At 39.2% G+C, this 25,364-nt stretch overlaps 1 protein-coding gene across 3 annotated transcripts in view; it reads left to right on the forward strand.

Annotated features, from left to right (window-relative positions):
* Rbp6 (RNA-binding protein 6) overlaps window positions 1-25,364 on the forward strand; it is a 243,401-nt gene that overhangs the window by 145,978 nt on the left and 72,059 nt on the right. For all 3 annotated transcript variants that reach the window (XM_019060155.2, XM_019060156.2, XM_019060157.2), the window contains one exon: window positions 2,147-2,239. In XM_019060155.2, the coding sequence (XP_018915700.1) occupies window positions 2,147-2,239 (93 nt within the window). The remainder of the gene's footprint in view (window positions 1-2,146; window positions 2,240-25,364) is intronic.

Raw genomic sequence — 25,364 nt, forward strand, 5'->3', positions numbered from 1 at the left:
CTATATTCTTCTTTTCTTCTTTTTTAATTTGTGAGAATTGAATGACTAAGCAAAATCGGGGAATAATTAAAGTTAATTTCAGCTGAGCTTTTTATGTTTTTGGTTTTTGTTCCCTCTTCTTCTTGATATAATTTTTAACCGCGTTGTCCTTTCTCAGCAGTAGTTACCTCTTTCTTGAGCTTCCTTCAAGAACTGTTCGAGAGCTCCTCTTTTTACTCGCCTTTATTACCAATCAGTAATCTCAGTATTTAGAGATTACGTCAAATTAACGTTTGAAGGCTCGTTACGGGAAAATTTCGTTTTAGCATTCTATTCTACCGTCTGGATTATCGAATATTCTGAACCATCATAGATTTATTTATTATAATTCTGTGAGGTCGAAAGAAACTCTATTAATTATACCTGTTTTTATTCAAATCTGTTTGTATTTAATAATGCATTCGGAAATGAGTTGTATCAAAAAGGAGATGAAGTCCTCTTTTTCAACATCCTCTTGAAGAATGAGGAGAGGTAAAGAAAAAATGAAAAAGTTTAGTGAGGAAAAAGAGGCAAAAGCTCCTTGTCCGAAAAATGTTACCGAAGGCCTCCAAAAATTTTTTTTTATGAAATGGAAAAAAAAGTATGTTCCTACACACGCGTCTATTAAAGAAGAAGTATATTATTCGGAACTAGGCATAATCATCAAGATGGTACTCTTTATCTAGTAGATAAATGCTCACCATACTCACCATTACTGGTATTTTCATTGTTTTTGGTATTGAAAGTTATACATAAAATTGATGTATCTATATATGATCATAAGTGGGTTTGCTTTGATTTAACTTAATGAAGTGTCTGGTTGTCAGGATACTGTATTTTTAGAAAAATTCCATTCCTGCAAACATTTTTCATCCTGTCGGAGGTGTGTTTCTGTACGGTTTCTCCAATAACGCTTTATTCCCATGAATCATGTTAACGCCTATTATTTTACTTTCATCATGGTTTGAAAATGTGACGTGTCACTTTCCTGGAAACATTACATTCCTTCGGGTCGTCAAAACCGCCAATTCAAATTGAGATTACAGGTGACCAATCTGTACGGAATATGAAATGAAGGTTCTTTTTCCACACATGAGATCAATTACATACAGTGAATGAAACGAATTTTGTAGAGTGCTAGTAGGCTCGGCTTATTTTTAACTAGCTGCAGTTTATTTTATCAATAAGTTTAATCGTGTAGTTTGAAAACTCATCATTCCATTTTCTCTTAAAACGGCTCCCTGTCTCTCCTCCATGGTAATCGTATTCATCTCTCTAACTTCTGAACGGGGATTTTAATGTTAGTTCCGAAATAAACCGTCGCGCTGCAAAAATCTGGCTGCGAAACAAGCGATTATCTAAATAACACATCAGATTTATGAAATTCAGAGACCTGTTAGTCTTAGGAGCATATGCCTAAAATATTTAAAATGATGAACAACTTCCGGAAGTTCAGTATCAAATATTAGAAATTTATCCTAGTTTTCCTATAATGGGTTTACCTACAAGTGCAAGAGGAGAATCCGCAACTGCTGAGGGCAATCACTCGTGATTGGTCGCTTTAAGGCTATTTTACCTAACCTCAATTTATTCAGGGATCAATTTTTGTAGCTTCAGAAATTACATCTCTTATCATTGCTGGTTTGAATGGGAAGGAAAATTTTCTAGCTTAGAAATTCTCTAATTTTGAAAGAAGTCTCAATTATATTTTCCACATTGATTCAGGAGCTCATGGCTAACTTGACGTTTTGTTTCAACAGCGACCCCACCGCGGGAAAATTTCTCAGGGGGTGTTAATGGTTATCACCGTGTCACGACACTTTCAAAATACACTGATTAACCATGCAGCCAACCTTCTAGCATACGGTTTCACGCCTTTCGTTTATTTATTTCTACGGAGGAGACGCTCTTAATTTTTTGGAGAAAAAACGCGCCTCGGATAGTTTGGTTTGATAGCACAAGGTCGAACAGTTTTTTGTTTCTCTTTGTGTTTCGTTTGAGAAAAAGATGATGAAGTAATTTTGAGCTCTTTTATTCATGAGTTGTTTTATGTTCGGACTATTTTGAAGATTTGGCGATTTTTCACTGAAAAAATAAAAAAAAAATAATTTCTTTTCTTTTTTTTCAGATGGTCACTAGAACAAAAAAGATTTTTGTAGGGGGTCTTTCGGCTCCGACGACTTTAGAAGATGTCAAAACTTATTTCGAACAATTTGGACCGGTAAGTTCATCATACGTTTTTTGCTTTACTTTCTTTTCTTCGCATATTCTAATTAATATTCAGAATGTTCCTAATTTGTAAACACGTGCTGACAACCGTCTCACATTTGGTTGATAACCACTGGTCCCTTTCAGGAAATTAACGCTATCTTGTTTCCTGTAAAACCTTCTGCTACCACCCTTTTTCCGGTATCCCTTTTGCAAACACCCTCAGTTTATCATCAAAAGCACAGAGTGAATATGGTTTCAAAATCACGCGAGGGGAAAGAGACCACTCATCCCTGCACATTTTTACTTCCACTCCACATGAACCTACTTAGAATATATATATATATATATATATATTAAAAATTGCTCTGTGTAATGATTCTCAGTTCTTGAACATTCTCCTCTTCAGAGCTCCATAGTGACTGTTTCTCATGATTTCAACTTACCCCAAAACGGAACAAAATGGATTGCTGATTTAACTTAAAATACTAAAAAATAAGTCCGATCTGTTTCAAATGTGAATTTTACGATAGTGGGAAGCTAATTTAACCATGGGGGTGGTTGAATTTGCATTTTCATACCGATTGTGAAATCTACATTGAAACATGTCGGACACTTTTTTTTAACTACAAAATTGTTAAATCAGCGATATCATTTTTTCCGTGAAGTTTCTTAACCAATTTTCTTTAAATGCGTGTTTCCAACCCCTCTTAATCCAAATGGAAATATCTCAAAATCTACAACTTCAATTTGTATCTGCTGAAGGAAAACTTAGAATACAGACTATTTCATTGTTGTTTGCTGTTTAGTTTGAGCAGAGGGACGGATATGTCGCTGCAGACATATTCCTTTTCATTACAGACGGCAAATTCCTAGACGTGACTACAAAATCGGCAAAATGTTCCCCTTCCTGGATGTCAACTAACAGCTCTCTGTACAAACCATCCCTGAAAATTTCAAGCCCCTAAATGAATAGCTATCCACAGGGATGAAAACGAGCATTATTGCACAGTCACGTTCCGTGAGTTGGAGTCCTGGGCTATACATATCTCGGAGAAATACTCGAGAAAGTACAGGGCAAATAATTGGAGTTTGTGGTCCACTGTTGTCAAATCTGGTATGAAAAATACAGAACCAAGTTTGGTTAAGCCACATACTAGAGAATATGTTAATTTGGATATCAGTCGCCACATTTACTACGAAAATGTACATTTTCATATGATGTCGCTAAGTTGTTCTCATGAATGCAACTTCTATTGTGAAGCATGTAGGATCAAAATCGCACAAAGAAACTTTTTCTAACGCTCAAATAATAATCACCACTGTTTTCTTCTTTTTTTTTGGCACGATGAAGTTTCTTATCTAATGCTTAAACTACTGCTTAAAATCAGAGTGATTCGAACTTGTAATTTCGAAATTCAAAGTCGATATTACGATGAGGATTAAAAATTAATTTGTGCCCTTTCGATCCTGAATTTTTGTAACCGCTGCAATTTTTATTATGATTTATTCGTTTTTGATCCTAACACTTTAACCTAAGTACACTTTTTTTTTGAGGTCAGCGTGGAAAAAGGCAACTGTATAATGGGTATTGTCAAAATTTTGGAGGATGATTGTCCTCTCCCAATCCGCAAAATGTAATATTTGATCATTTTTGCAATTTCATTTGAATGCAGCTTGGAAAGTGCAATTCTATTTAGATACTGCTCCATGGTTTTCATCATAAAAAGAATGTGTGCCGGCACACATCATTTGCTGCTCATTTGATATTAATTACCTCTTAAGGAGTCGGGTGCCCAATTTCAACACCTCTTCGGTATAAATATCGCTCTCCTTCAGGAATTTAGATAGGTTAGTAGTCGTTTGCTCTCCCTCAGCAGACAATTGCGCAGCCATCGTCCAATAGGACTCAAAAATTGACCCATAATCTGTCATGATAGCGAAGAGAGCAGTAAGTGCAAAAATGAAGTTCTGAGAAAACGGACTTAGAAGCGTTTAACCGGAAAATGTTATCGAAAGAAGCCTCTTTCTCTGTCAGCTGCTGAAGCTTTCTTATATGTCAAATCGTCACTAATCACCCGAGAGGCTCTCAGAAATCGTTTGGATTATTAAAAATCAACCGATTTTATTTCAATTACATGAAAAGAATGTTATTCATTTTCATGTTAGGCTAGTGTTAGGCAAGACAGCCGTAAGTGCTATCTCCTGCATACTTTCGTGGTTGCATTTGGGACACACAAGAAACAAATTTTCATGGCAGGTTAGAAATTGACAGAAGAGGGCGGCTCTGTACTTGAAAGCACTGTTTTCATTGACTCTCTGGAGGAATATTGTCACTAACGGCTGCTTTACCTGAAAGTATGTCATTTTTTGCGCACCTACGTCTTGCTCATAAGTATGTCTCGTTTTCATACAATTAAGATGAATTTTGCTGTTATAGCTTTTTCAGTGATTTTATGTACAGGAGCTCAGACGAATTTAAAGAAACTCGATTTTGAAAATTTGCCACTTACTGCTCTCTTCGCTTTCACGGCAGTACTGCGCGTGACAGTCAGTAGAAAAAAAACAACTGCTAACTTTTCTGACGCAAGTTCTATTGATTCGGCTTCTACCCGCTCCCGACGGTACCCATGTCACTGCCGTCCGCCGGGCGCTCCTATGGTTATGGATATCGCTACAGCTTGCTCACGTGATGTTTTCCACTATCATGTTTTTTTCACGTTTTAGTCGCTCTCAAAAAACCCGTGTCGCCGTGCAATAATTCGGGTTACTTGAAGAGACTGGCAATGGCGCGCTGGGCCGTTGATTGGGCAAGGAGTGAAAGCTCTAAAAAATGTTCAAAAAAACTGTAACATCCGTTGGAATTTGTCTACTGATACCTATTTCATGGAATTCATCAGTAACTCAATAGTTTCGTAACTTTTTTTGTGAATACATATTTTTAAAGAGCCTTCATTGCGCAGAAAGTCAACTAATCGTTTCATCTAAAACATCATAAACAGTTCCATCTTCACGTGATGAAATTTATGAATCACGCAATTTTTTGCATTGAATAATATGTATGTACGATGAGAATATTTTGTAGACCTGTGCTCTAAAAGATTGCATGGTTTAATTTTTGGTTGTAGCGACACTACATGAAAAACCAGATAAATATTTGTACTCATTTTAGTGTAAATCATATCTATAGCCTAATAGTCTATTATTGTAGTCCGTCGGAAACGAGTTGATACTAATTTTACAGGAAAAACAGAGGCTTTTGATACGGTAAAAATTTCTGGGTCTTGCAACTTCGTCGAAATACGAGAAAAATTTGCGTGCGGGACTCACGGTGCAAAGTGCGTGGGGTGTACTTTTTTTTAAATTGACGGGTGCACCAGTGGCGTGGCGTGCTTTGCGATATATAGCGATTGATCTGCCCTTTAAACCTATGGAAAAAGATCGATAAACAAAGTGTTCGCAAGGAACACTTTGATAATCGATTCTTTACCACAGCTTTAAATGGGGGAAATATCGATAATCGATCATTCACGTCACGCCACTGGGGTGCACTTGCAGCCAGGCCAATCCAAGAGGACAAGTGCGTCCCGATTCGGGCATCTGTGCAGACTGTTTCTTAGGAGATGTTTGTATCCTCCGTAAGCACCTTCACAGATTCTATCTTGAGGTCACGTTCGATATCTTATTTATGTTCACCTCGTTCGATATCTTATTTATGTTCACCTCGTTCCACATTGCCCCTGCTATAACTCCAAGTATTTTCACATGTACACTTTCCATATATTTTTTCAGTTTGTTTTAGTCGCACACTATTGGTAGCTGCAACTCTGATCTGGTATCAAAATACACAGAGAGAAACTTCAACACAAAAGTTTGGTTAATACGGGAAGTAAAAGGTTGATGATTTCAAAAGAAAATTAAAATGAGTAATTAAGTTTTCTTGAAGAAATTAAATGAAACACATGTAGTGAAAACGAACGTCGCGATTGGAGGAATACCTTTACCCAGTCTCGTAATCGTTTTTTGCGCTAAATTCATCGCAAACTGCACCAAAATCAAAACAAAATTTGTACTGGTTTGTGTTTCACTCCCTATATTAATCAAAAGTAACACAAGGGCACATCTATTTTTATCGGTGTATAGTCTTTCAGAGGAGCTCTTAATTAAAGTTGCAGCATTAATTTTGATTTGATGCTTGGTGCGGGGTGGCAAAATTTCATGAAAAATAAAATCTTGAAATTGCACGTGAAATATTTCATGAAATTTATGAAAGATATTGAAAAATACCGGTTCCTTTTCATGCTTCGCAAATTGTAAAAATAGTGACTTTCTTCTTTTCGTGTGTGTTTGAGTGCGGGTTGCATACTCGAGCCCCTGAAAAATATGAAATCTTTCATAATCTCGTGAAATTTTACGAAATTAATTTCACTGAAATTTCTAGTCTTTCATTTCTTTCTTACGTTAAATTACGGCTGGTAGCCGCAAATTCTTCGAAAGAGCTTTAGGTTGTTGCGCACAAAGTTTCTTTTTATTCGCGGTTACCATCCATTTTATCTTTACATCAAGGGTCAGCCTTCTGTATTTTGCATCGTGTATACGGGGTCTCTCTCCGTAGACTAGATTCAATGAATTGTGCTCATCCTTCCTATTTGCGAGAGGTACTTTTACAGATTTAGAGGCACTCAGTTTTGTTTTATCGTTCCGGGTCCAATTATAAATATCTGATAAATGTTGCTGCAAATTATTGCGCGCCTCTCGGCAGGAGCGCGAAGGAGGGAGCGCGCTAGAGTATCATTAGCGAAAACGCCGAGTTTGCCCCCGCTTCGTGACTGTGGGATGTCAGAAGTGAAGAGGGCAGGGAGAGAGGGGCTAAAACAGATCCTCGCCCAACTCCCGCCCCAATATCTCTAAATATCGATTTTGCGTCATCGAAGCGTATTTCGAACTTACGTCCTTTCAGGTATGAAACGAGCTCCGCGAGATTGGACGGAATCACTTTGTAAAGTTTACGTATTAATTTTTCATGCCAGACTCGGTCAAATGCCCGAGCCACGTTAAGGGAAACGGCCACACAGAGTTCACCCTTTTCAAGCGCTTCCTCCATCGCTTTGGTGATTCTGTGCAGCTGTTCTAACGGAGAGTGTTTCTCAGGGAAGCCGAGCTGTGCATCGCGGAGCAATTTTTCTGTTCGAACAATTTTGTTCAGGCGTTTGATATATAATCCCTCAAAAAGCTTTTGTATAACCGAGCGGAGTGAGATGGGCTGACGAGACAAAAGGTTAGCTAGTGCCCCTCTGGATTTTAGTCTAACTATCATTTTTACTTTCCTCGATTGGTGCGGCGCATGCCTCAGACGCAACGTAGCGTTAAAAATGTTTCAATGTCGTGATAGCCCTCGGCGGAAAATTTTGAGGATTATGGATTGCATTTTGCAAAAAGGAATCAAGAGCATTTCCAATGTTGCTAGGATCGTGCAACTTGTATTATTTGCGATGAAATCGCTGAAATCATGAAAAAAAAATTAAGTTCACAAAGGGAATTTTTATCTTGAGTTCAACGTTTATCGGGAGTAAAGATACAACTTTTTAAGATGATCAGCATGTATTTTCAAGGTAAAAAAAGTTGCACCATTAGCGGCATTTAAATGCTCTTGGTTCCTTTTTGCAATGTAATCCATATAGGAGAAAAGGTCGAAACCTTTTTCTTTTTCTTTTTTTGCTTGAGTTATATCTTTAATTTCCCAAGTTACCTCGCAGGGAAAAATTGGTTTAATCTTACTTGTACTTTTTATTGTAAGGACTTAGGTTTCAAAACCAATTCTTCATTCCTTCGAGAGTCAATGGATTACGTGTGCGAAGAGACCCAACTATACAGATATCAACCACGTATCTCGTTGGCGGTGTTTGAAAATCTCCGCTCTTATATTTTTTTTAAAAAGATAACAAAGCGACATCATTCTTGGAAGTTCTCGCAGAATTTTCTTTATTTAGGATAGAAAAATCAAAGCGGTTTTTAGGAATTCCCATTGATTGGTCTTCTATTTAAAAAATAAATTATGACAGGAAGTCTACCACGTCGCAAACCAAGATACGTGGTCGCGGAGTTACACCGTGGATTTAACTGCGAAGAGAACTACCACAAAGAAAGCACAGCTCTACTCAAAGTCTTATCACATTGTCATGAAACAGAATGAGGTGAAGTATAGATGCTATTGAACTTGACAGAAATTCCCTTAAATTTCGTCGAAGATCACCGAATAGGGACTGGCATCGTTTGGTCACAATATTGGCGGTGTACTGACTCCACAATGGAGATGTTGCATGTGTGAAGAATTTGCGATTTGACTGTTGATTTGTATGTAGAAGTTCACGAGAATCACGATGGTGCCACTGGATTTCTCTGAAATCAACTCCCAAGCTCGAAAAAAGCTCTCAAGTTGAGGCCAAAATGGAGGGGATATCCCACCCTATCCTGAGAGTCCACGTCTACATCAAGACAAACTCTCCTTGCAAAGATAGGGAGCAAATACATTGACGGGGCTGCCACTTAATTTGGGGAATCTAAAACTGAAAACACGGCAACCCTGCTAATTTATTTGCCCCCTATCTTTGCAAGGAGAGTCTGTCTTGATGTAGACGTGGACTCTCAGGGTAGGGTGGGATATCCCCTCCATTTTGGCCTCCACTTGGGAGCTTTTTTTGAGCTTGGGAGTTGATTTCAGAGAAAACCAGTGGCACCATCGTGTTTCTCGCGAACTTTTATGTAAGAATCAATTGCCGAATTGCAAATCCCTCACACATGCAACATCTCCATTTCCCTATTTAGGTTTGGAGGAGGTTCCGAAAACGCTCCTGGCATTGAGCTTGAGGCAAATGAGAATCCCTCCGAGCTAACCAAAGCTTATGCAATTCTGACCAGCGGGCTCGGATACCTGCACGGGTTTCGCGCCGGATTCACGGAGCCGCTTGAATAATTCATCGGCATTTATCAATTTATTTTTATTATCATACCCATACTCGAGGAAATTGAGAGATTTCATCGCCGCGGACACGACTTTCCCGCGATTCCCCCATCTTTACCCGACGAATGGGCACCTTTATTTTTCAGGAAGCGACCGTCGAACTCGGCTATCGAGCGAGAGCGACCCGACATTTCGTCTTGAAATGTGCACGTGACTGTACGGTCCCATCGATCCACACGGGTGTTTAGGAAGGTCCAACGCGCACAAAGGCCCAGGTATGACAGCGTATCCTCGTACACGTCCGCTATTGTTATCGCGGAAATGAACTAGTTCTGATTCATGTAGAAAAGTCACAAGTTCTCACTTTCGCCTCCGAGACCTAAACTCAACCTCACCCTAGAGCCTAGAGTATCGGGAAAAGCTTCCCTCAGGTGGTGAGCTCGCCTTCTTCATCCGAGTAGACAGAATTTTCTTCCGAACGAATTTTCTTCAGAATTTTTCTTTCTGCGTTCTTGTCCGAACGTACAATTCAAACGGGATCGTTTGACGGTGTATTCAATAGAGAAAAAGTTCGACTTTATTTATATATCTATTTCTTTTTTTTTGGGGGGGGGGAGGGGGTGCTGACGATACTTCCTCTACCCGCAAGAAGAGCAAGAAAGTAAAAGTTTCCACGAAATTACCTAAATGACTTCAAATTTCGACGCGATATTTTCGTTTGTTCTATTTTCTTTTAATGTAATAAAAAGAATTAAATATCATACGAGTTTCTGAATTGTTACAATGAGGATACATATTTTTCCTTTAACTGTGGTAAAAACTGTAGCAGGAAGTCAAGAATGATAACACGCAGTCCTACAGAATTCCTGCAGTCTTGTAGGCGCTAATAGGCGTTTTACGGCAACTGAACGAATGCGCTGTGTTTGGCGCAATGCGAGAAGTATTCATGCCGTCTTGCAGGCGCTAATATAGGCCGTGCGCTGACCGTACTGTTTGGCGCAATGCGTGAAGCATTCCTACAGTCTTGCAGGCGCTAATATGCATTTAACGCCAGCCACACTGTGTATGGCACGATTATTCGAACTCGCGTTAGAATAATCGCGGCATCGAATAATAGAGCTTATAAGGCCCATGCTCTGTTTCGACGCCCTATGAGCATCACAACGTTCCCTCGTTTCTTCCGATTAAAAATTTTTCCCGAGAAAAGTCAGGAAATTTCTTTATACCCACAACCATTGTTCAATCTTTTCACTTCATTTATCATCAGAACCAAATGACACATCGATACTTGTCAACAAACTAACCCAAACTAGCGTAAACATAAAAATGCGTTTATTTTCCATTGCATACCGAGTTGCAAAAATCTTACCGGCAAAGCCTCACATTTTACTTAAACAAATAAAACGATCCGAATTTTTATTCCGGTCTTCTTTATATTGTAGTACTCAGCAATTCTCCGCCCCAAATCGCTCATATCGTTGAAAAATTTTGGTGTACCGTACTTCCGCGTCAGAGCTTCGGCGAGATCATCTGAAACAAAACAAGGATCCTCCGTGACCAAGTATCATTTTCGTGTACAAAGCGGTTAGTTTTAATCTGCACACTAAATCTCTTTCCGATATTTTCTCTGATATCTCTCCCCACCAAAAATAAAGTTTTTATACCTACGTCTTCATCTTTCGTGCACTGATAAAAATATTTGTGTTTTTGTGTTACTTTTGGTTAATATAGGAAATGAAACTCGAATCAACAGACATTTTGTGTTTATTTTGGTAATTCATTGCAGGAAAAGATGGAGAGATTGGGAAAATGCACTCCTCCGATTGCGATGTTGGTATTCACCACTCGTTTTTCATTAAATTTCTTCAAGAAAATTAGCTGAAGTTTTTTCTCGAAATAATTGTCAACCGATGGCTCGGGTTATTTTGTGTTTTACTTCCCGTATGACCTAAACTTTCTTGTTGAAACTTCTCTCTGTGTGGGAGGTGGGTTATGGTCAAACTTTAAAATAGGTATCTTCAAACGACGGAGGTGTATTTTTACCCCGAATAGAACATTTTTAGGGATAGAAATTTCGGTATCATGGAAGACTGTAAGTAAACACGTGCTCGAATGTTCTTGTAGTAATTATTATTTTGAGTACATGAGGTAGATGTCCCTTTACATTCAGGGACAAAATACACTTCAGTCATTTAATATTTTTAGCATGTTCCTCGTACCTTACCCCTTACGTCTCTGGCGAATTGTATAGAATCCCCGGCAATTTCTCTGTTCATTTTTTAAGTCTATCTTCATTACCATATTTATTCATTCGTCTTACCATCTCTGTTCGATTATTATCATTTTTCCTCGATTTCCTGCGTTTTTTCATTCCAAAACTTTGAATGTGCTTCTATGATTGCGTTCCCGGTGGCCGGCTTCGACCAAGCAACTATAATAAAATTAGTTAATATAATGTACGTAATGTCGCCGGGCACAAGAGATAACAAGTTTTTATATCACATCCCATCTCAGTCTGCACTCATTCAAGTATATACATATACTTAATATTCATCTTATAAGTGGGAGAACATCAGGCATCGCATCCTCCAAAACTTACAAGTTTTGAGTTTTCTGGAAAGTGTTGAAATCCAAAAAAGAAACCAGGATACTAAAAATCCAAAACAATTTTTTGGTTCGATCTTCAGGTCAGGCTAAGTATTATTCGGGACCTTTACTAACAACTCAAACTAGAGTTATTTGCCCGAGGAAAATTGAAAGTTTGGGCGGTTTAGAGAATTCGTAATGTGTGACCCGCATTTGATTTCTTCAGGTGTAAGTTGTACGTAACACGACTTCACTGTGTCGTCAGTTCTCCTATGTGGGCTTCTTTTTTACAGATTTATTTTCTATATAAAAAAAAATCATAATGTAAGAAAGGGGGAATATACAACATCAAGTAGAATAATTTCTACCTCCTCAGCTCTTTTTGTAGACTTCCCATTTTTTCAACGTCTTGAAGGATAAATTCCATCATTGCATGCAGGGCGGTAATCGCACTGTGTGGAAGTATGAAAAAAAAACAAGGAAAGAATGGAAAAAAATGGCCAGTCCGTCAGGACATAAACGACGTGTTTGATCATTCATTACTAAAGTTGATGCAAGGCAATTGAATGGTGAAAATTGAGCAAATAGGGAATCAGAAGTCCGAAATAGGGGGGGAGGGGGGTCTCTTAGAAGTTGAGCGAGGGGAGGGGGGCAGCGGCCCCGGCGAGAAATAAAGACACTCAGAAGGGAGATTAGACAGAGAGAGTGCGAGGGGGGGGGGGGTGAAAAAAGAGGGTGTGCGTGTATCTGTCTCGCATTAGTTTTCGACTCATGCCCTATTCATTTGTTATCGAGCACCCTGCCGTGATAGCGAAGAGAGCAGTAAGTGCATTTCTGTATGAGCCATGATAAGCACATGTTTTCATGTGTCTCGAGGTTCATCTGAGCATGGACTTACTGCTCTCTTCGCTATCACGGCAGCACCGGCTACGATCGAAGAAACGCGGCAAGACAGTATCGGCAAACAATCAATAAGGGTGCAGCACGATAGGTACTCTTGCAGTCCACCGGCAAGCATCGATCCAATACTTCGATATATCGTCTTCGCGCAAGAGGAAATGGCGGGTCTTCAAGGGGTATATATCGATCTAGCGAGAGATCGAGCCGAAATCGTGGCGTGACAGTTTCTCTGAAGAGTAAATATTATTTTTGGCTTACTACGGCGTTCGGAGGCGGCGGTCGCGTCCGAGGAAGGCGGTGACTTTCACAAGAAAGGTTTTCCAAGTCTCATCGTCGTCGCAGAGCTGAAGAAAGTGAAACTTCCCATGCAGCGTTTGAATTTGAATAGAATGAGTGAGGGGAGAAATGAACTTACAGGGTGTCTACAAGTCCGGAATTTCCGGAAAGTCCGGGAAAAGTACTGATATTTTCAGAGCGATCCGGAAGTACTGAAAAAGAGCGGAATTCCGCAAGAAGCTCCGGAAGTTTTTCATTTTTTTTGTCCTTTTTGTCGCAGTTTCAGCGGAAAATTCAAATTTTTGAAATTTGCCTAATTTCGTCAAGTAGCTAGGTACTCAAAAAGTACCGAATTTTTCTGTTGAAAGGGTACTGAATTTCTAGAGAATGCACTTGAAAAGTTTTGTAAAAGTACTGATTTTTGGCTAGCCTGTTTTAATAGACACCCTGACTTGATTTAAACTACAAATAATTGTAATTGACTTAAATTCTTGACTTTCGAAAGAATGGAACAAATTTCATTTTTCATGCAAGGCCTTCTTTATTTATTCAAGAGATTTCTGTCATTTCACTTCAGTCATTCTCATCAGAAATTAAGTCAGCCAAATACTGCATTTTTCCATTCCATTCAATTTTTTTGTCTAAGTTTTGCATGTAGACATGGTATCAATGAGGCACGGTGTCTCCTGTAAAAGAATCCATGAATACTCAGAGCCAAAATGCTCTGAGAAAATCTTTGAAATGCTTGTTGTATCCTCGCATTAGAATTTGGATTTAAGAGCACCCTTCTTTATTGACTTAAAAAACGTTTCAACGTGGTTTGTACAAACTGAGTACCATTCACCAAGATAATTTGAAAAAATGGGGTTGCAGAAGACTCTCCCTCTGATTGTGAGAGGACCCGCCATCTTTGAAGATAAGCAGCACCAATACAGAGTTGCCTTTGATGGCGTCGTGGTTTCAAGCTCACAGTTAAGTGAAAAGTTATGATGAAATGACAGAGAATTTTTTCTCTTCATCCAGAATCAGTGAATCCAAATTCTTCCTCATCTCATTTTCGTTTAGACAATTGTTTTTCTTAAAATTCACATACAAGATTCTTTTGAAGTCCTATCTTGACTGTTAACCAAGAATAAGAATCACTTACATTTTGAGGAAACCTCTTCCGGGAAAAGACTTGGTTGCTATGTATTAGTTGTTTCTCCACGTTCTCTTCATCCTCTCAGGAAACACTCAAAAACTTTCTGACGGATGATGCCAGAGGCAAGCTTAGTAAGGCAAATTAAAGCACATAAATTGTTTAAGTATGCTCGTAAAATGAGCCATAAAATTCTTAAACTGAAATGTAGCATAAAAAAGTTATGAAGGACCAGCCTGCCGTTAAAAAATAGACTTAAACGTAAGATTTGTCTGGATGAATTAAATGACAAAAAATGATACGTAATTTTCCTCAGTTTGCAGCTCAAGCACGGATGATTTACGCCTTGAATAGGTAGCTATGTTATTTAAAAACTGCCAAAAATTCGACCTGCGACACCCCCAGAGGTTGCAAACAATGACAAAACAATGACAATCTCACAGCCTTGTTCTTTTAGTCGAAGCTCTCGGAGCGAGATGCACTGCAATTTTTTGAGTGGATAACTATTCGCGCTCCAGTGTATGTATTTTAGTCGTACGGCACAATTGAAGGCGAACTTTGACTGAACGATGCGACGCAACATTTGCTAGTTGCCAGATGGTATTCAGTGTTCGCGAAGTATGGAGCAATACAAATGTGTGTTTTTCGAGATGATAACTACTCGTGACCCTCGTTAGGTTTGTTGTGTGTACATACTGCGAAATTGAAGGCGATATTAAATTGGACGATACCTACTAATATGTTCACAACATCGTGTATAGGTTCAATCGAAGCTAACAACGACGCGTTATAAATGCGAGGATTTTAAAGAGTTATTTTATTACCTTTGTTTTCGTTTTCCGATTAAGTTGTTGCTAATACGCTGAAATTAAGGGCAAAATCCGAGTATCTGTTGATAGAATTACACGTCACTTATTAGTTTAGTCAAATCATGTTATATATAGTTAGGTAACTTTCGCAACTGCTGGCACCTAATTAGCTGGAATTTAAATAAATTATTATAGTGGATTGCTCTAATTTTTAAATTCGAAATGTTAAATCTTTAGTTATATTTAATTATAGGTTTATACACATTTAAAACAATTTCTAACTTTTAAACTAAAATAAAATTTAGCTTTACAATTTAGTAGTTCAGTAAATTATAGTAATTTCACTAATTACTGGATATTCTTCGAATAGCATGCTTTTCGTGCTCTATGGCAGACTCATTACTTATCTGGAAACACTGAGCGGCAACTTCAGTGGACAATATCTGTCAAAAATAGGGGAGAACTTCAATATTTTCATGCGTGAGACGCGTTGCTGAGATCCTCTTCTTTGAGAGAGTTCTCTCAGAGGAATGTTAATGGTTTAATTTTCTATTCATCCGAAGTTTGACTACAATTTCTCCTTTCCTTGATGCCAACCTTTTACAAGACGTCCGCGCTGTCACGGGAGAAATCCAACCGAAAATCTGCTTGGGCAACCGATCGTCTGTTATCCCCCGCACACATGTCCATACCAGACCATGTCATTCCCATCCCCATTATCTCGCGCACCTTATCATTAAGTTTACGCTCTCTTTTAGAGATTCCAGATAGCCTCTGCCAAAAATCCATCCAGTTGCCCAGACCATACCTTCAGTTCTTTCCCTCTGTTGCCAGAAATCACCCCTGTAAGTCACAATACTCTTCACGATGACGTTGTGAATTATCATTTTTTCCGTCCTAGAAATGTCTAGGAGTTAAGTCAACTAAGGACAGACATTCATACCGGGCTGTAAAAAGATCGGAATGTGCAAGGTAGGAGAGCTATCGTGATTCTAAATGGGGCTCTCTGGGACCAGATTACCTGACAGTGTTACTGTGTCGAAAATTAAATAGAGACTTGGTAGACTTTACCACACTTCAGGTCAAATTTTCCAGCCTCTTCTTTTTTATTTTACCCAACCTAAAAAATACATCAATGATGGGCCGTATCATTACATTTTGTCGGAATGGTCCTTTTTTTCTTCCTCCTCCTCTTTTTCCTTTTCAGCTGCATCGGTACCATCTACTATCAATTCTATTGCTTACAGTGGCAAGATGTGACTGATCAATTATCGATATTTCTGCATTTGAAGCTATAATAAAGAATCGATTGTCGAGATGTTCGTTGCGAACCCCCTCTTCATCGATCCTTTTCCATAGGTTTAAATGGCAGATCAATCGATTTCCGCCACGCCACTGATTGCTTCGCTTTTCCCGGCCGGTGATTAAGTGTAATCACACTTTAGGCGGCAACGCTGCTCCGAAATTATGCCGAAGCAATACAAGCACCTGCCCGCTCGTGTAATATATTACTTGCCATTCCTCCAGAATCAAAAACCAACATGCTATTTCTGAGTGGTTTATGATTGATGATGTACCCCGTTCCTGCACTTATATGTAGCTTTTAAAATATGAATATCCCTCGATAAAATCCCCTCGTGTCTCCCTGATATGCACGTAATAAGCGAAGCAACGCGCTGAGCATAGTGGCCTATCCGGCGAGGGAAAGTATAGTAGTAATAACGGGAATTTCCTGGATTGAATGTAAAAACTCATTTTCCGGGCTCAAGTGCTTATTTTCAGTGCAATGTGTTTTAACTGATTGATTGTGCCTTATAAACGATGTTTGATGTCGCGCTTGGCTCATTTGTGTGTCCTACGGTACGGAGGGGTTGTATTATTCACGGCCGTTCCTCGCACAGCTTCATCCCTTCGGAGGGTCCCATATAATTTTCATTGTGTGATTGAGGGAGGTTTAAACGCTCGATACGGATTTCCTTGGTCCACGGAATGTTGATAATTCACGATCGGTGGACGAATTCGTCGTCTGCCTGACATAAGAGCGTAACCACACTCTGCAATGAACCCTGTCCTTCATACAATTCAACGTTTTTTTGGGCTCACCTCAATGTGTAGTTACGCCCTTATGTCAGCCAAGCGACGGATTTACTGTGTCTGGATTAAGCTGGTGGAGAGATCATGTCAGGGTATTATGGACGTACATCGGCGAGCCTGCAAAGAGGTGCGTGGCCAATCAGAACCGCGTATTGCGTGTAGCATAAAAGAGCCTTCTTCTTTTTCTTCTCGCGGATAGGGTCCTTGATGCCTAGACATTATCATATGAGACGCTTATAGGGGGAATATAATGGATAATCATCGATAATTTCGATGAAATAAATCAAAATTGATACTTTGTGTTTTTCCTAAATGACGTTCGTCAAAAATTAAAACATAAAACAAATAAAGAGCAGCAATGAGGAGAGGACCTATAAAATATTTAGGGACTATTGCGCACTAAACTGTGGTAAACGGTTGGCCATAAGAATTACAGATTTCCTTTCATATTAGGTATACATATAGACGACGAAACTACCAAAAAACGTATCTCGTTTGCGGGGTTTAAAAATCTCTGCTCACATTTTCTTTTCTTGATGGAGAACAAATCAATATCATTCCTTGAAGTTTTCACAGAGTTTTCTTCTCGCAGCTAAGAAATATGACGGCTTTTTTCAAGAATTGAAGTCAAGTAATTTTCCGTTTAAGAAATGAAGTATGGCAAGAAGTTTGCAACGTCACAAAATGAGATACGTGGTCTGATGGTAGTTTCACCGTCGATGTGAAACATGTTGGATGGAAAGGGCATAAAGGCACTTTTTCCAGTTCCTCGAGAACTGCAAAACCGTAACATTTTTATCGACATTGTAAATTTTTTCGAACTAAAGTTTAAGTCATAGTTAGGACAACTGCTAAGACCTTGAAATTTCAAATTTCGTAGTCTGCACCATAACGTAGGTCTTATAAATGGAAAAATGGATTTTTGATTTTTTTTTTCATCTCTTTCGTGCATCCCATCAGGATCAATGCCACTCAGATCCTAATACTTTAATGAAGTAACATAAGTCATTTTTTCGGAGGGCACAACTAATATTTTACAAGGCAATCTTAATCAAAAACATCATCAAATACCTTTCAGTAAATTCAGGTTCTTCAGCCGACAAAATCGATTCTTTTTCACCGCACACTGGAAAAAAAGTCGCTTGGATCTAGAGTCCAGACTCTTGCAAACAATGACAAGAAAAAATACTCTTGATTCAATCGGATTTTTGCTAGGATCAAAAGGAAATCCGCTTAAATCAAGAGGATTGGTTCTTGATTTAAGCAAAAATCCGATTGAATCAAGAGTATTTCATCTTGTCGATGTTTTTAAGAGTCTGGAATCTAGATACAATGTGTTTTTATTCCAGTCCGGCTTTCGGTGATACAAGAGACAGCGCCTTTCATTAGTCTGGTTGAGAGAGAAACCAAACACGCAATTTTGTCTAGAGCGGCGCAGAGAACAATGATGACGAAAACTCGGCGCATCGCCGCATCGGTCAGCATGATACACATTAGCGCCTACAAGACTCCATGAATACTTCACGCATTGCGTCAAACGTAGTGCGGTCAGCAGCGGTTGGCGTGAGACTCACAGTGCCTACAAGAATACTTCACGCATTGCGTCAAAAACAGTGCTTAAATTAAGTGGATTGGTTCTCGATTTAGGGAAAAATCCGATTGAATCAAGAGTATTTTTTCTTGTCAATGTTTTTAAGAGTCTGGACACTCGATCCAAGCGACTTTTTTTCCAGTGTAATCAAGAGGGAAATCCCGTTTTGTTCCAAGAGAACCTAGAAACAACGTGAAAAGAAGCCGCGGGTTTTTATCTGGTAGTTTTTTTCACGTAAATCAGGATATATCATGGAATGAAAAACATGAAGAATCCTAGACGCCGCAGAGATTACAGCGGTTTAGACGATCTCGGCTATGGAGGGTGCAGGACGAGTGCGATGACCAAAACATGAGAGGCGGCAGGCTGGGAGGCGCGGAAAATGGAGGAACGAGAGCTTATAATATAATAAAGGGGTGCACCAGAGTAGCTGCTAATGAATGTGAATGACGCTGCGAAGGTGGTTAATCATGAGTGGCAAGCTACGGGTATAATCAAATATTAGCGCAACGCGAAAAAGCCATAGGTTACGTTAATCAATTTCCATAACGAATGCGCCATGCCATAGTCAATTTTCAGCCGTTTGAAATGTTTGTATTCTGTTGATCGCTCACTAGCGGTTTAAAAGCCACCCGACACCCCCACTTCCAACCCCCAGCCCGCACCCACGCGCTCGAGGGTAGTCACACATGCGCGCCCGGACAAAAGGTACGCAGTGACAAAATTATAAATGAGTTTTCGCCAAGTCCGGCAAAGGCAGCGCCGCACCCCGGCCCCGTCACGGAGCGGCAATATGGAAGTAAATGCATTCCTGCAACACATGCTTACGAATTCATTATTCGAAAAAGTGAAATGCATCAATTACGACTCGCCGAAAAGCTCGCCAGGGCAGTCAGCGCTGCGCTAAGGTATGCGGTGGAGGAGGCGAGGGAGGGGGGCGGCCACTTGAGTGACGAATCCACTTCGTCCGCATGAAGCCACTTAAGGTTTGGAGCTGTGTTCACGGTGGAAAAAAAGTAAAATATAAATGAAAAATTGAAACAAAAAAATCGGGGCACTGCATTTTTCGGGGCGGCGCATGAGCTGAAAATATCTCGCCCGGATGTTGAAATTAAAGTAATGTGACTCCTCTTTACCGTGTTCTAAACTTTTATCCTGGATCTATTCTATCTTTCAAAGAAAATTGATTTTCAGAGGAGGTTTTTTTTTTTTTTTTTTTGTTTTGGGGGGGGAAACCTTAGGAGAAAATCGGTCGATGATGAGTGTTATTCAAAAGAGTGAAATGCGACGAGAAAGAAACGGCGAGAGCAGAGTTGGTTTCCTAAGTTTCATGATCATTTTGCTAGATGACTGTGACTCCTAAGAGGTTAAGAGCTGTTTTTCCCCCTTTCCTCTTTTTTCTTGACACGTCGAAATTTCGTAGTTTCTCACGTGTGTGCGTAATGGATGTCTGACAGCACTGTTCAATCAATGCATTAGGAGTGAGGTGGATGTGTGTTTTTTGAATAGATTAACTACTCTTTTCCCCCTAAAGGTTTGTTCCCTGTAATTCAAAATTGAAGGTGAATTTGGAATGGACGGATCCACCAATAGGCTCACAACGTTATTTGTCGCTTTTTTCAAATCTTACGGATTTATATAATCGTGTGTTTTTCGAAAAGATAACTATTTGCGCCTCTTGGTATGTTCATTGCCTATACGGCGGAATTGAAGGCGAGGCTCAAGTGTCAATCTCCCAACGAGTTTGCACATTATCTACAAGTTAATAATGTAACAGTCGTCATAACTTCTCCTCTGCTGGTACATTTCTATTACATTAGTTTCCTTTAATTGCGTTGTTACTCAAGATGAAGATGCACCTACGGAAAGAGCGTAAATCAATTTCTGTTACATTTTGGTAAGCCCCATTAGCGATGAACTCGGCGTGCTAGTGACGGCAAAGCGTCATCGATTTGGGGTTACGTTCAAGGTACAGAAAGCGGGGGTTGGCAAGGGAGACTGGACAGCTGTAGGGGTGGGTTTCGGGCACGCTGCTGCCACTGGTTGCAAAAAATACCGTCGCTCCAAAACCCTCCTGGTTCAACCCTTAAATGTATCTCCAACTGTTTTATGAAGCCCCTTGACTAGAATTTAGGCAGGAGAGAATTACAAATGTAATTTTTCTTATGAATTTACTTTTTGCATGCAATCTCTTACATTCCGTTGATTTTACCCCAACTTAAAATGAGAATTACAAAATTTTCTATAGGTTCAAATGTTTTATAAAAAGAGGGTGAATTTTTAAATCATCCGTAGCAGTTTCATCAAGTTTAGAAGCCTATTATAATTCAGAGCGCTAGGAAATATTATCTGCCTGAAAAAAGAATTTACCTATTGACGAAGCGAGGGACACTTGAACAGAAGGAGCTCATCTCACGATTCGGTGAGAAACTGAATCCTCCGATGTGTGCTAGAATATCGGAATTGCAATCGCTGAAGTCCACCATCTTGTATCTCCATTGCAGTGTTTCTAAGTGTCTGCTTCTATTTTATTCTTTCAAGGGGTGAAACCCAATGGGCCCGTTCCAAACTTTTGCAAAGGCAAAAATAAGAGTTGTCATACTTAAAGAAAGTGTCTCAAAAATAAAGATGAGCGCTTCGGCAAAGTCTGAAATGCTTTTCTTACTTCACAATTTGCATAAGAAATTAGCGTTTTTTAGAACTTCCCGCTTCAAAAACGATACCACGGCACAGGTGAATATTTCGTTAGAGGAGCTACGTTGTGAGGTTAGGAGGGCATTTCAGAGTTTGTCGATGCGCTCATCGTGATTTTTGAGACATTAGCTGTAAGGAACAACTCTTATTTTTGTTCTAGCAAAAGTTCCCAACAGGCCTATTGTATAGCTTGAAATGTATAAAGAATATTCTTCTAAAACAAAAAACAAATCAAGGAAGTTTTTTTTTTTTTTTTTTTTTTTTTTTTTTTTTTTCGAAATCACGTCGAATAATTTCCCACAGAAGAAATAAGATACCACAGGAAATCTGCCAAGTCGTAAACTGAGATATGTAGTTTTGCACTTCGGACGTCGATATTGATAATCGACGATTTGTAAAGATGAAAAGACGGCAATACGACAGACCGACCTACGAAGTGGAAAGTTGTAGGATGACCCAAGTCTAGGTGAGAATATATATATTAAGAAAAAGATAAATAAATAAATGAAAAAAAAGAAAAAAAGAAGAAGAAAAAAAAGTATCAAAGCACCGATGATGCCGAGCCTCGACGCGCACTAAGCTGGATATTAAGGATGGAACACTCTTGAAATTGTTCCTCCGAGAAACTCAGAGGAGACATCACATCGTTCCGTGCATAATTCTGCTGAAACAGTAAAACGGCTGTCTCTGACTTTTCCTGGCCATTCAGTCCTTCGTATCTTTTTGTCTCCCCTCTTTTCTCATCCCTCTTCTTGTTTAACGCTTTCATTAATTATGGGATCTCGGCTGCTTCTAAGTCTTACTGCAATTGGTACCCCTGCGTTATTCCTACTCTGGTAAATGAAACCTTGTAAATGGACTGTAAATGATTCATGATGTGGCGTTAATGGTTATCTTTAATATAACAGGCGTAACTTTTTGTTAGTCTACTGTATCCATCCTGAAAGCGGCATATCGCGAGGTTTAAATGTGGAAGATATTTTATTTTTAACAATCGAAAATAGTCTTCTCAACATTGTTCAACCCAGGTAGAAGCCGAAAATACTGTAAGTATCAAATGAAACGTGCACTGGTAGGCATTTAATGTTTACATATTGTGCTTTAGGTTTATTACGTCGTAGGTGCTCTCTAAACCGTTGCTTTATAAAGTGTTGGCGTTTAAAATAATTCGTGTACTTTCGTTGATTTATTAATTATTCATCTATTTATTATCATATTATTATGTTCAATTATTATGTTAATTATTTATTATGTTTTAATTTTGGAAGCAAGGTCGTTTGCAATATTTGCGATATGGTGTTCACAAGATTCCCAATAGTATACTGGTCTTTCTAAAAATGTAAGACACCATCACTCTATCTCGTTCTGAAATTTTCGCATCATTGAATCATTTGAATCTCTTTAGCATTGTCATATCGTATTCTTTTTCTATTCTTACGTAATTCCGGTCCACGCATGGCGGGCTGAAAGCATAAAGCACTCCCTATTGACTGAGCGCTTAACGGGCAGCTACGTTCAGTTTTAAATTTGAAAAAGTGAAAGGGTCAAACCTCGTCAATACGAAGGAAGAGAAAGAGTAAAATCCCTCTTCCCTCTCTTCCAGCAACGCACCCTCGTATCTCCTCGCCGCAATTCTATCGTGAGTCCCAGAAACTTCCATCAACTTATTTTCCCTCCCATACTCCCGAGAAAATTTACTGCTGTGAAAAATACTGAGATTTCAGTTTTAAACGTATGCCGTATAAGTATTGCGTACTTATGCAGTCAATTTTAAGAGAGTGTCCAGTGTCCACCGTCAGTATAAAAACCAGAGAACCCAGAAAATATCAGGAAATCCGATGATATCAGAAAAAATCATAAAAATCGGTCATGGATCAGGAAATTCTGAGTGCCTCAAACAATTTAAAAAAAAATTGATTAATTTCATAACACTTTTTTTTTTTTTTTTTTTTTTAATCAAACGAGTGTAAATTTATTTTTCTGATCCAAAATTTCAGGATCAGGAAAATAGCAAGAGTATCCAAAATTAAATTTTGGAATTTGTTTTAAATTTTAATTTCATTTGTTTTAAATTTTAATTACATTTGTTTTAAATGTTTTAAAAAATACTGTCCCAGTTTCCCCCCCAATCTTGTCCTGACACTCAGTAGAGCTCAACATTTTTTTCTCTAACTGAAATTTTTGAGCTTTTTGGCATTGTTTTCCCCGCGAAATAATGTGGACCTAGCACCATTTCACCACCTTATTACCAGTACCAGTAGACACCCTGTTTAAGAATTTTTCCCCTCCTCATCATCCTCTTCTTCTCCCTCTAATATTTCTCCGTGTTTCCGTCATTCAACAATTTGTTTGAGAATCTGGTAAACGTCACGTGGTGGATTTTCCTCTCGCATATAGGTTTACCGCCCTCTCAACGCCCTCCCTAGTTCTGCCGTGCCCTCGTGCTCTTCTCCTTCCTATGAGAGCTCTTGCTCATTATGAAGGTCTGAAGTTTGATAAGCTTTGGTTGTTATAAACTGCTTATCCAAGATTTTTGTCCTGTCTCTCTTTTTCTTCCCGCGAGAGGAGGTAAACTCTGAAAAATGAGAGTTGAGGGCACTCGCTCTCGCCTTAACCCTGACTTCCCCACCTTCCGCCCATTTGAAAATAATTAATGAGTAAGTATAGGTCTGGTGAGCTTTGCAAACTCTTCCCGCGGCTTTCGCTCACTCAACTCGCAGCTGCTTTGCCGCGGTTGGCAAACATTCCCGCTTTTCCTATCGATCCCTCCTGTTTTTCAGGATGAATTTGATAGCCTCGGGGGTTAGACACCTCGAACATCACCGAGAGTCGGTATTATGGTGTGCTTCTAGACAACTTGCAGCTTCTGACCCGAGCTCGAGTGATGACTGTCAACCGCAACTTTTAACAAACATCATTGCACATCCCATCGCTCTGTATATTCCTACTCCATTCCCTTGCTTCACGTTTTACTGGTCTTCGACCTCTGAAAGTTACCATATCCTCTCTTTAGCATTTTGCGCCGGCAGGAGCTACCGTATCGTATTGTCTCTCTTTCACTTGGGACTTTGAATTTTTGGAAAACGCGAAAATTCCTTGACTTTTAACGTATGACTTGCTTATTGCAGTAAGCGAACAGACATCCTTCGAAACATAACATTATATTTTTCTACCAGATACGTAAGCACTGTTAATTTTCACTTTTTCAACAAAGCCCTTGTTACATGATGTACTTTCTTCCATTTGTTTCAACGCATAGCTTTTTTAATGAAATAAGCACTCAAATGAAATGAAAAGGATCACACCGCAAAATTTGAATTTGATCCTTCAAGAAGTTCCTCTACCGCAGGGGCGCATACTTTAAGAAACCCTAGAAAATGACGAAACAAATTATGAAAATGCGCAAATAATCAAGGACAAAAGTAGTAAAACGATTAAGATCCGATCCACGAGATGTAAGTTCTCGGAAAAACAAGGAACCAGAAATGAGTAGCTGGAGAACAAGGCGTACAAGTGCAGTTTTTGCTATTTCGAGAAACACGCGTTCGGAGTTTTCGAAATTGTATGGATCCTTATGGCAGAAAGAAAGTTCAAACTGACTTTTTGATGCTGAAACATTGGATTTTGGGAGCGAATTTTTCACAGAATATGCATCAAGACTAGTTATAATTGAAATCATTTGTGACTCAATTTTTTTCAAAAACTGCGGTAATGGCGCCTTTTCCACCAAGTCTCTCAAATTGTATCGAGCATAGAAGAAAAGAACATCGACATCCGTACTGCAAGTGAAATTAAGAAAGACTGAGCTGGTGGTAGTAAGTTGCGCGGAACTGGCTCTTTAGTTGGTCGTTCATAAAAATGAAAGAGGCTGCTACGAAAATTTCAATCCACGAAAATCTTCTTGGCAACATCACTAATATCAAATATTCAAACAAAAGGATGCTTCCTCTACAGATGAATCCCGGTGGTGAGAGATGCATTTGATATCAGGTTTTGCACCGCATTCAGGTAGAGGGAAGCAGGAACAATCTTTACAATTCCTACCGCGGCTTGCAAAATGTTACTGACTTTCTACCGATACGAAAGAAA

This window comes from Bemisia tabaci, chromosome 1, assembly GCF_918797505.1.
Source record: "Bemisia tabaci chromosome 1, PGI_BMITA_v3".
Lineage (NCBI taxonomy): Eukaryota > Metazoa > Arthropoda > Insecta > Hemiptera > Aleyrodidae > Bemisia > Bemisia tabaci.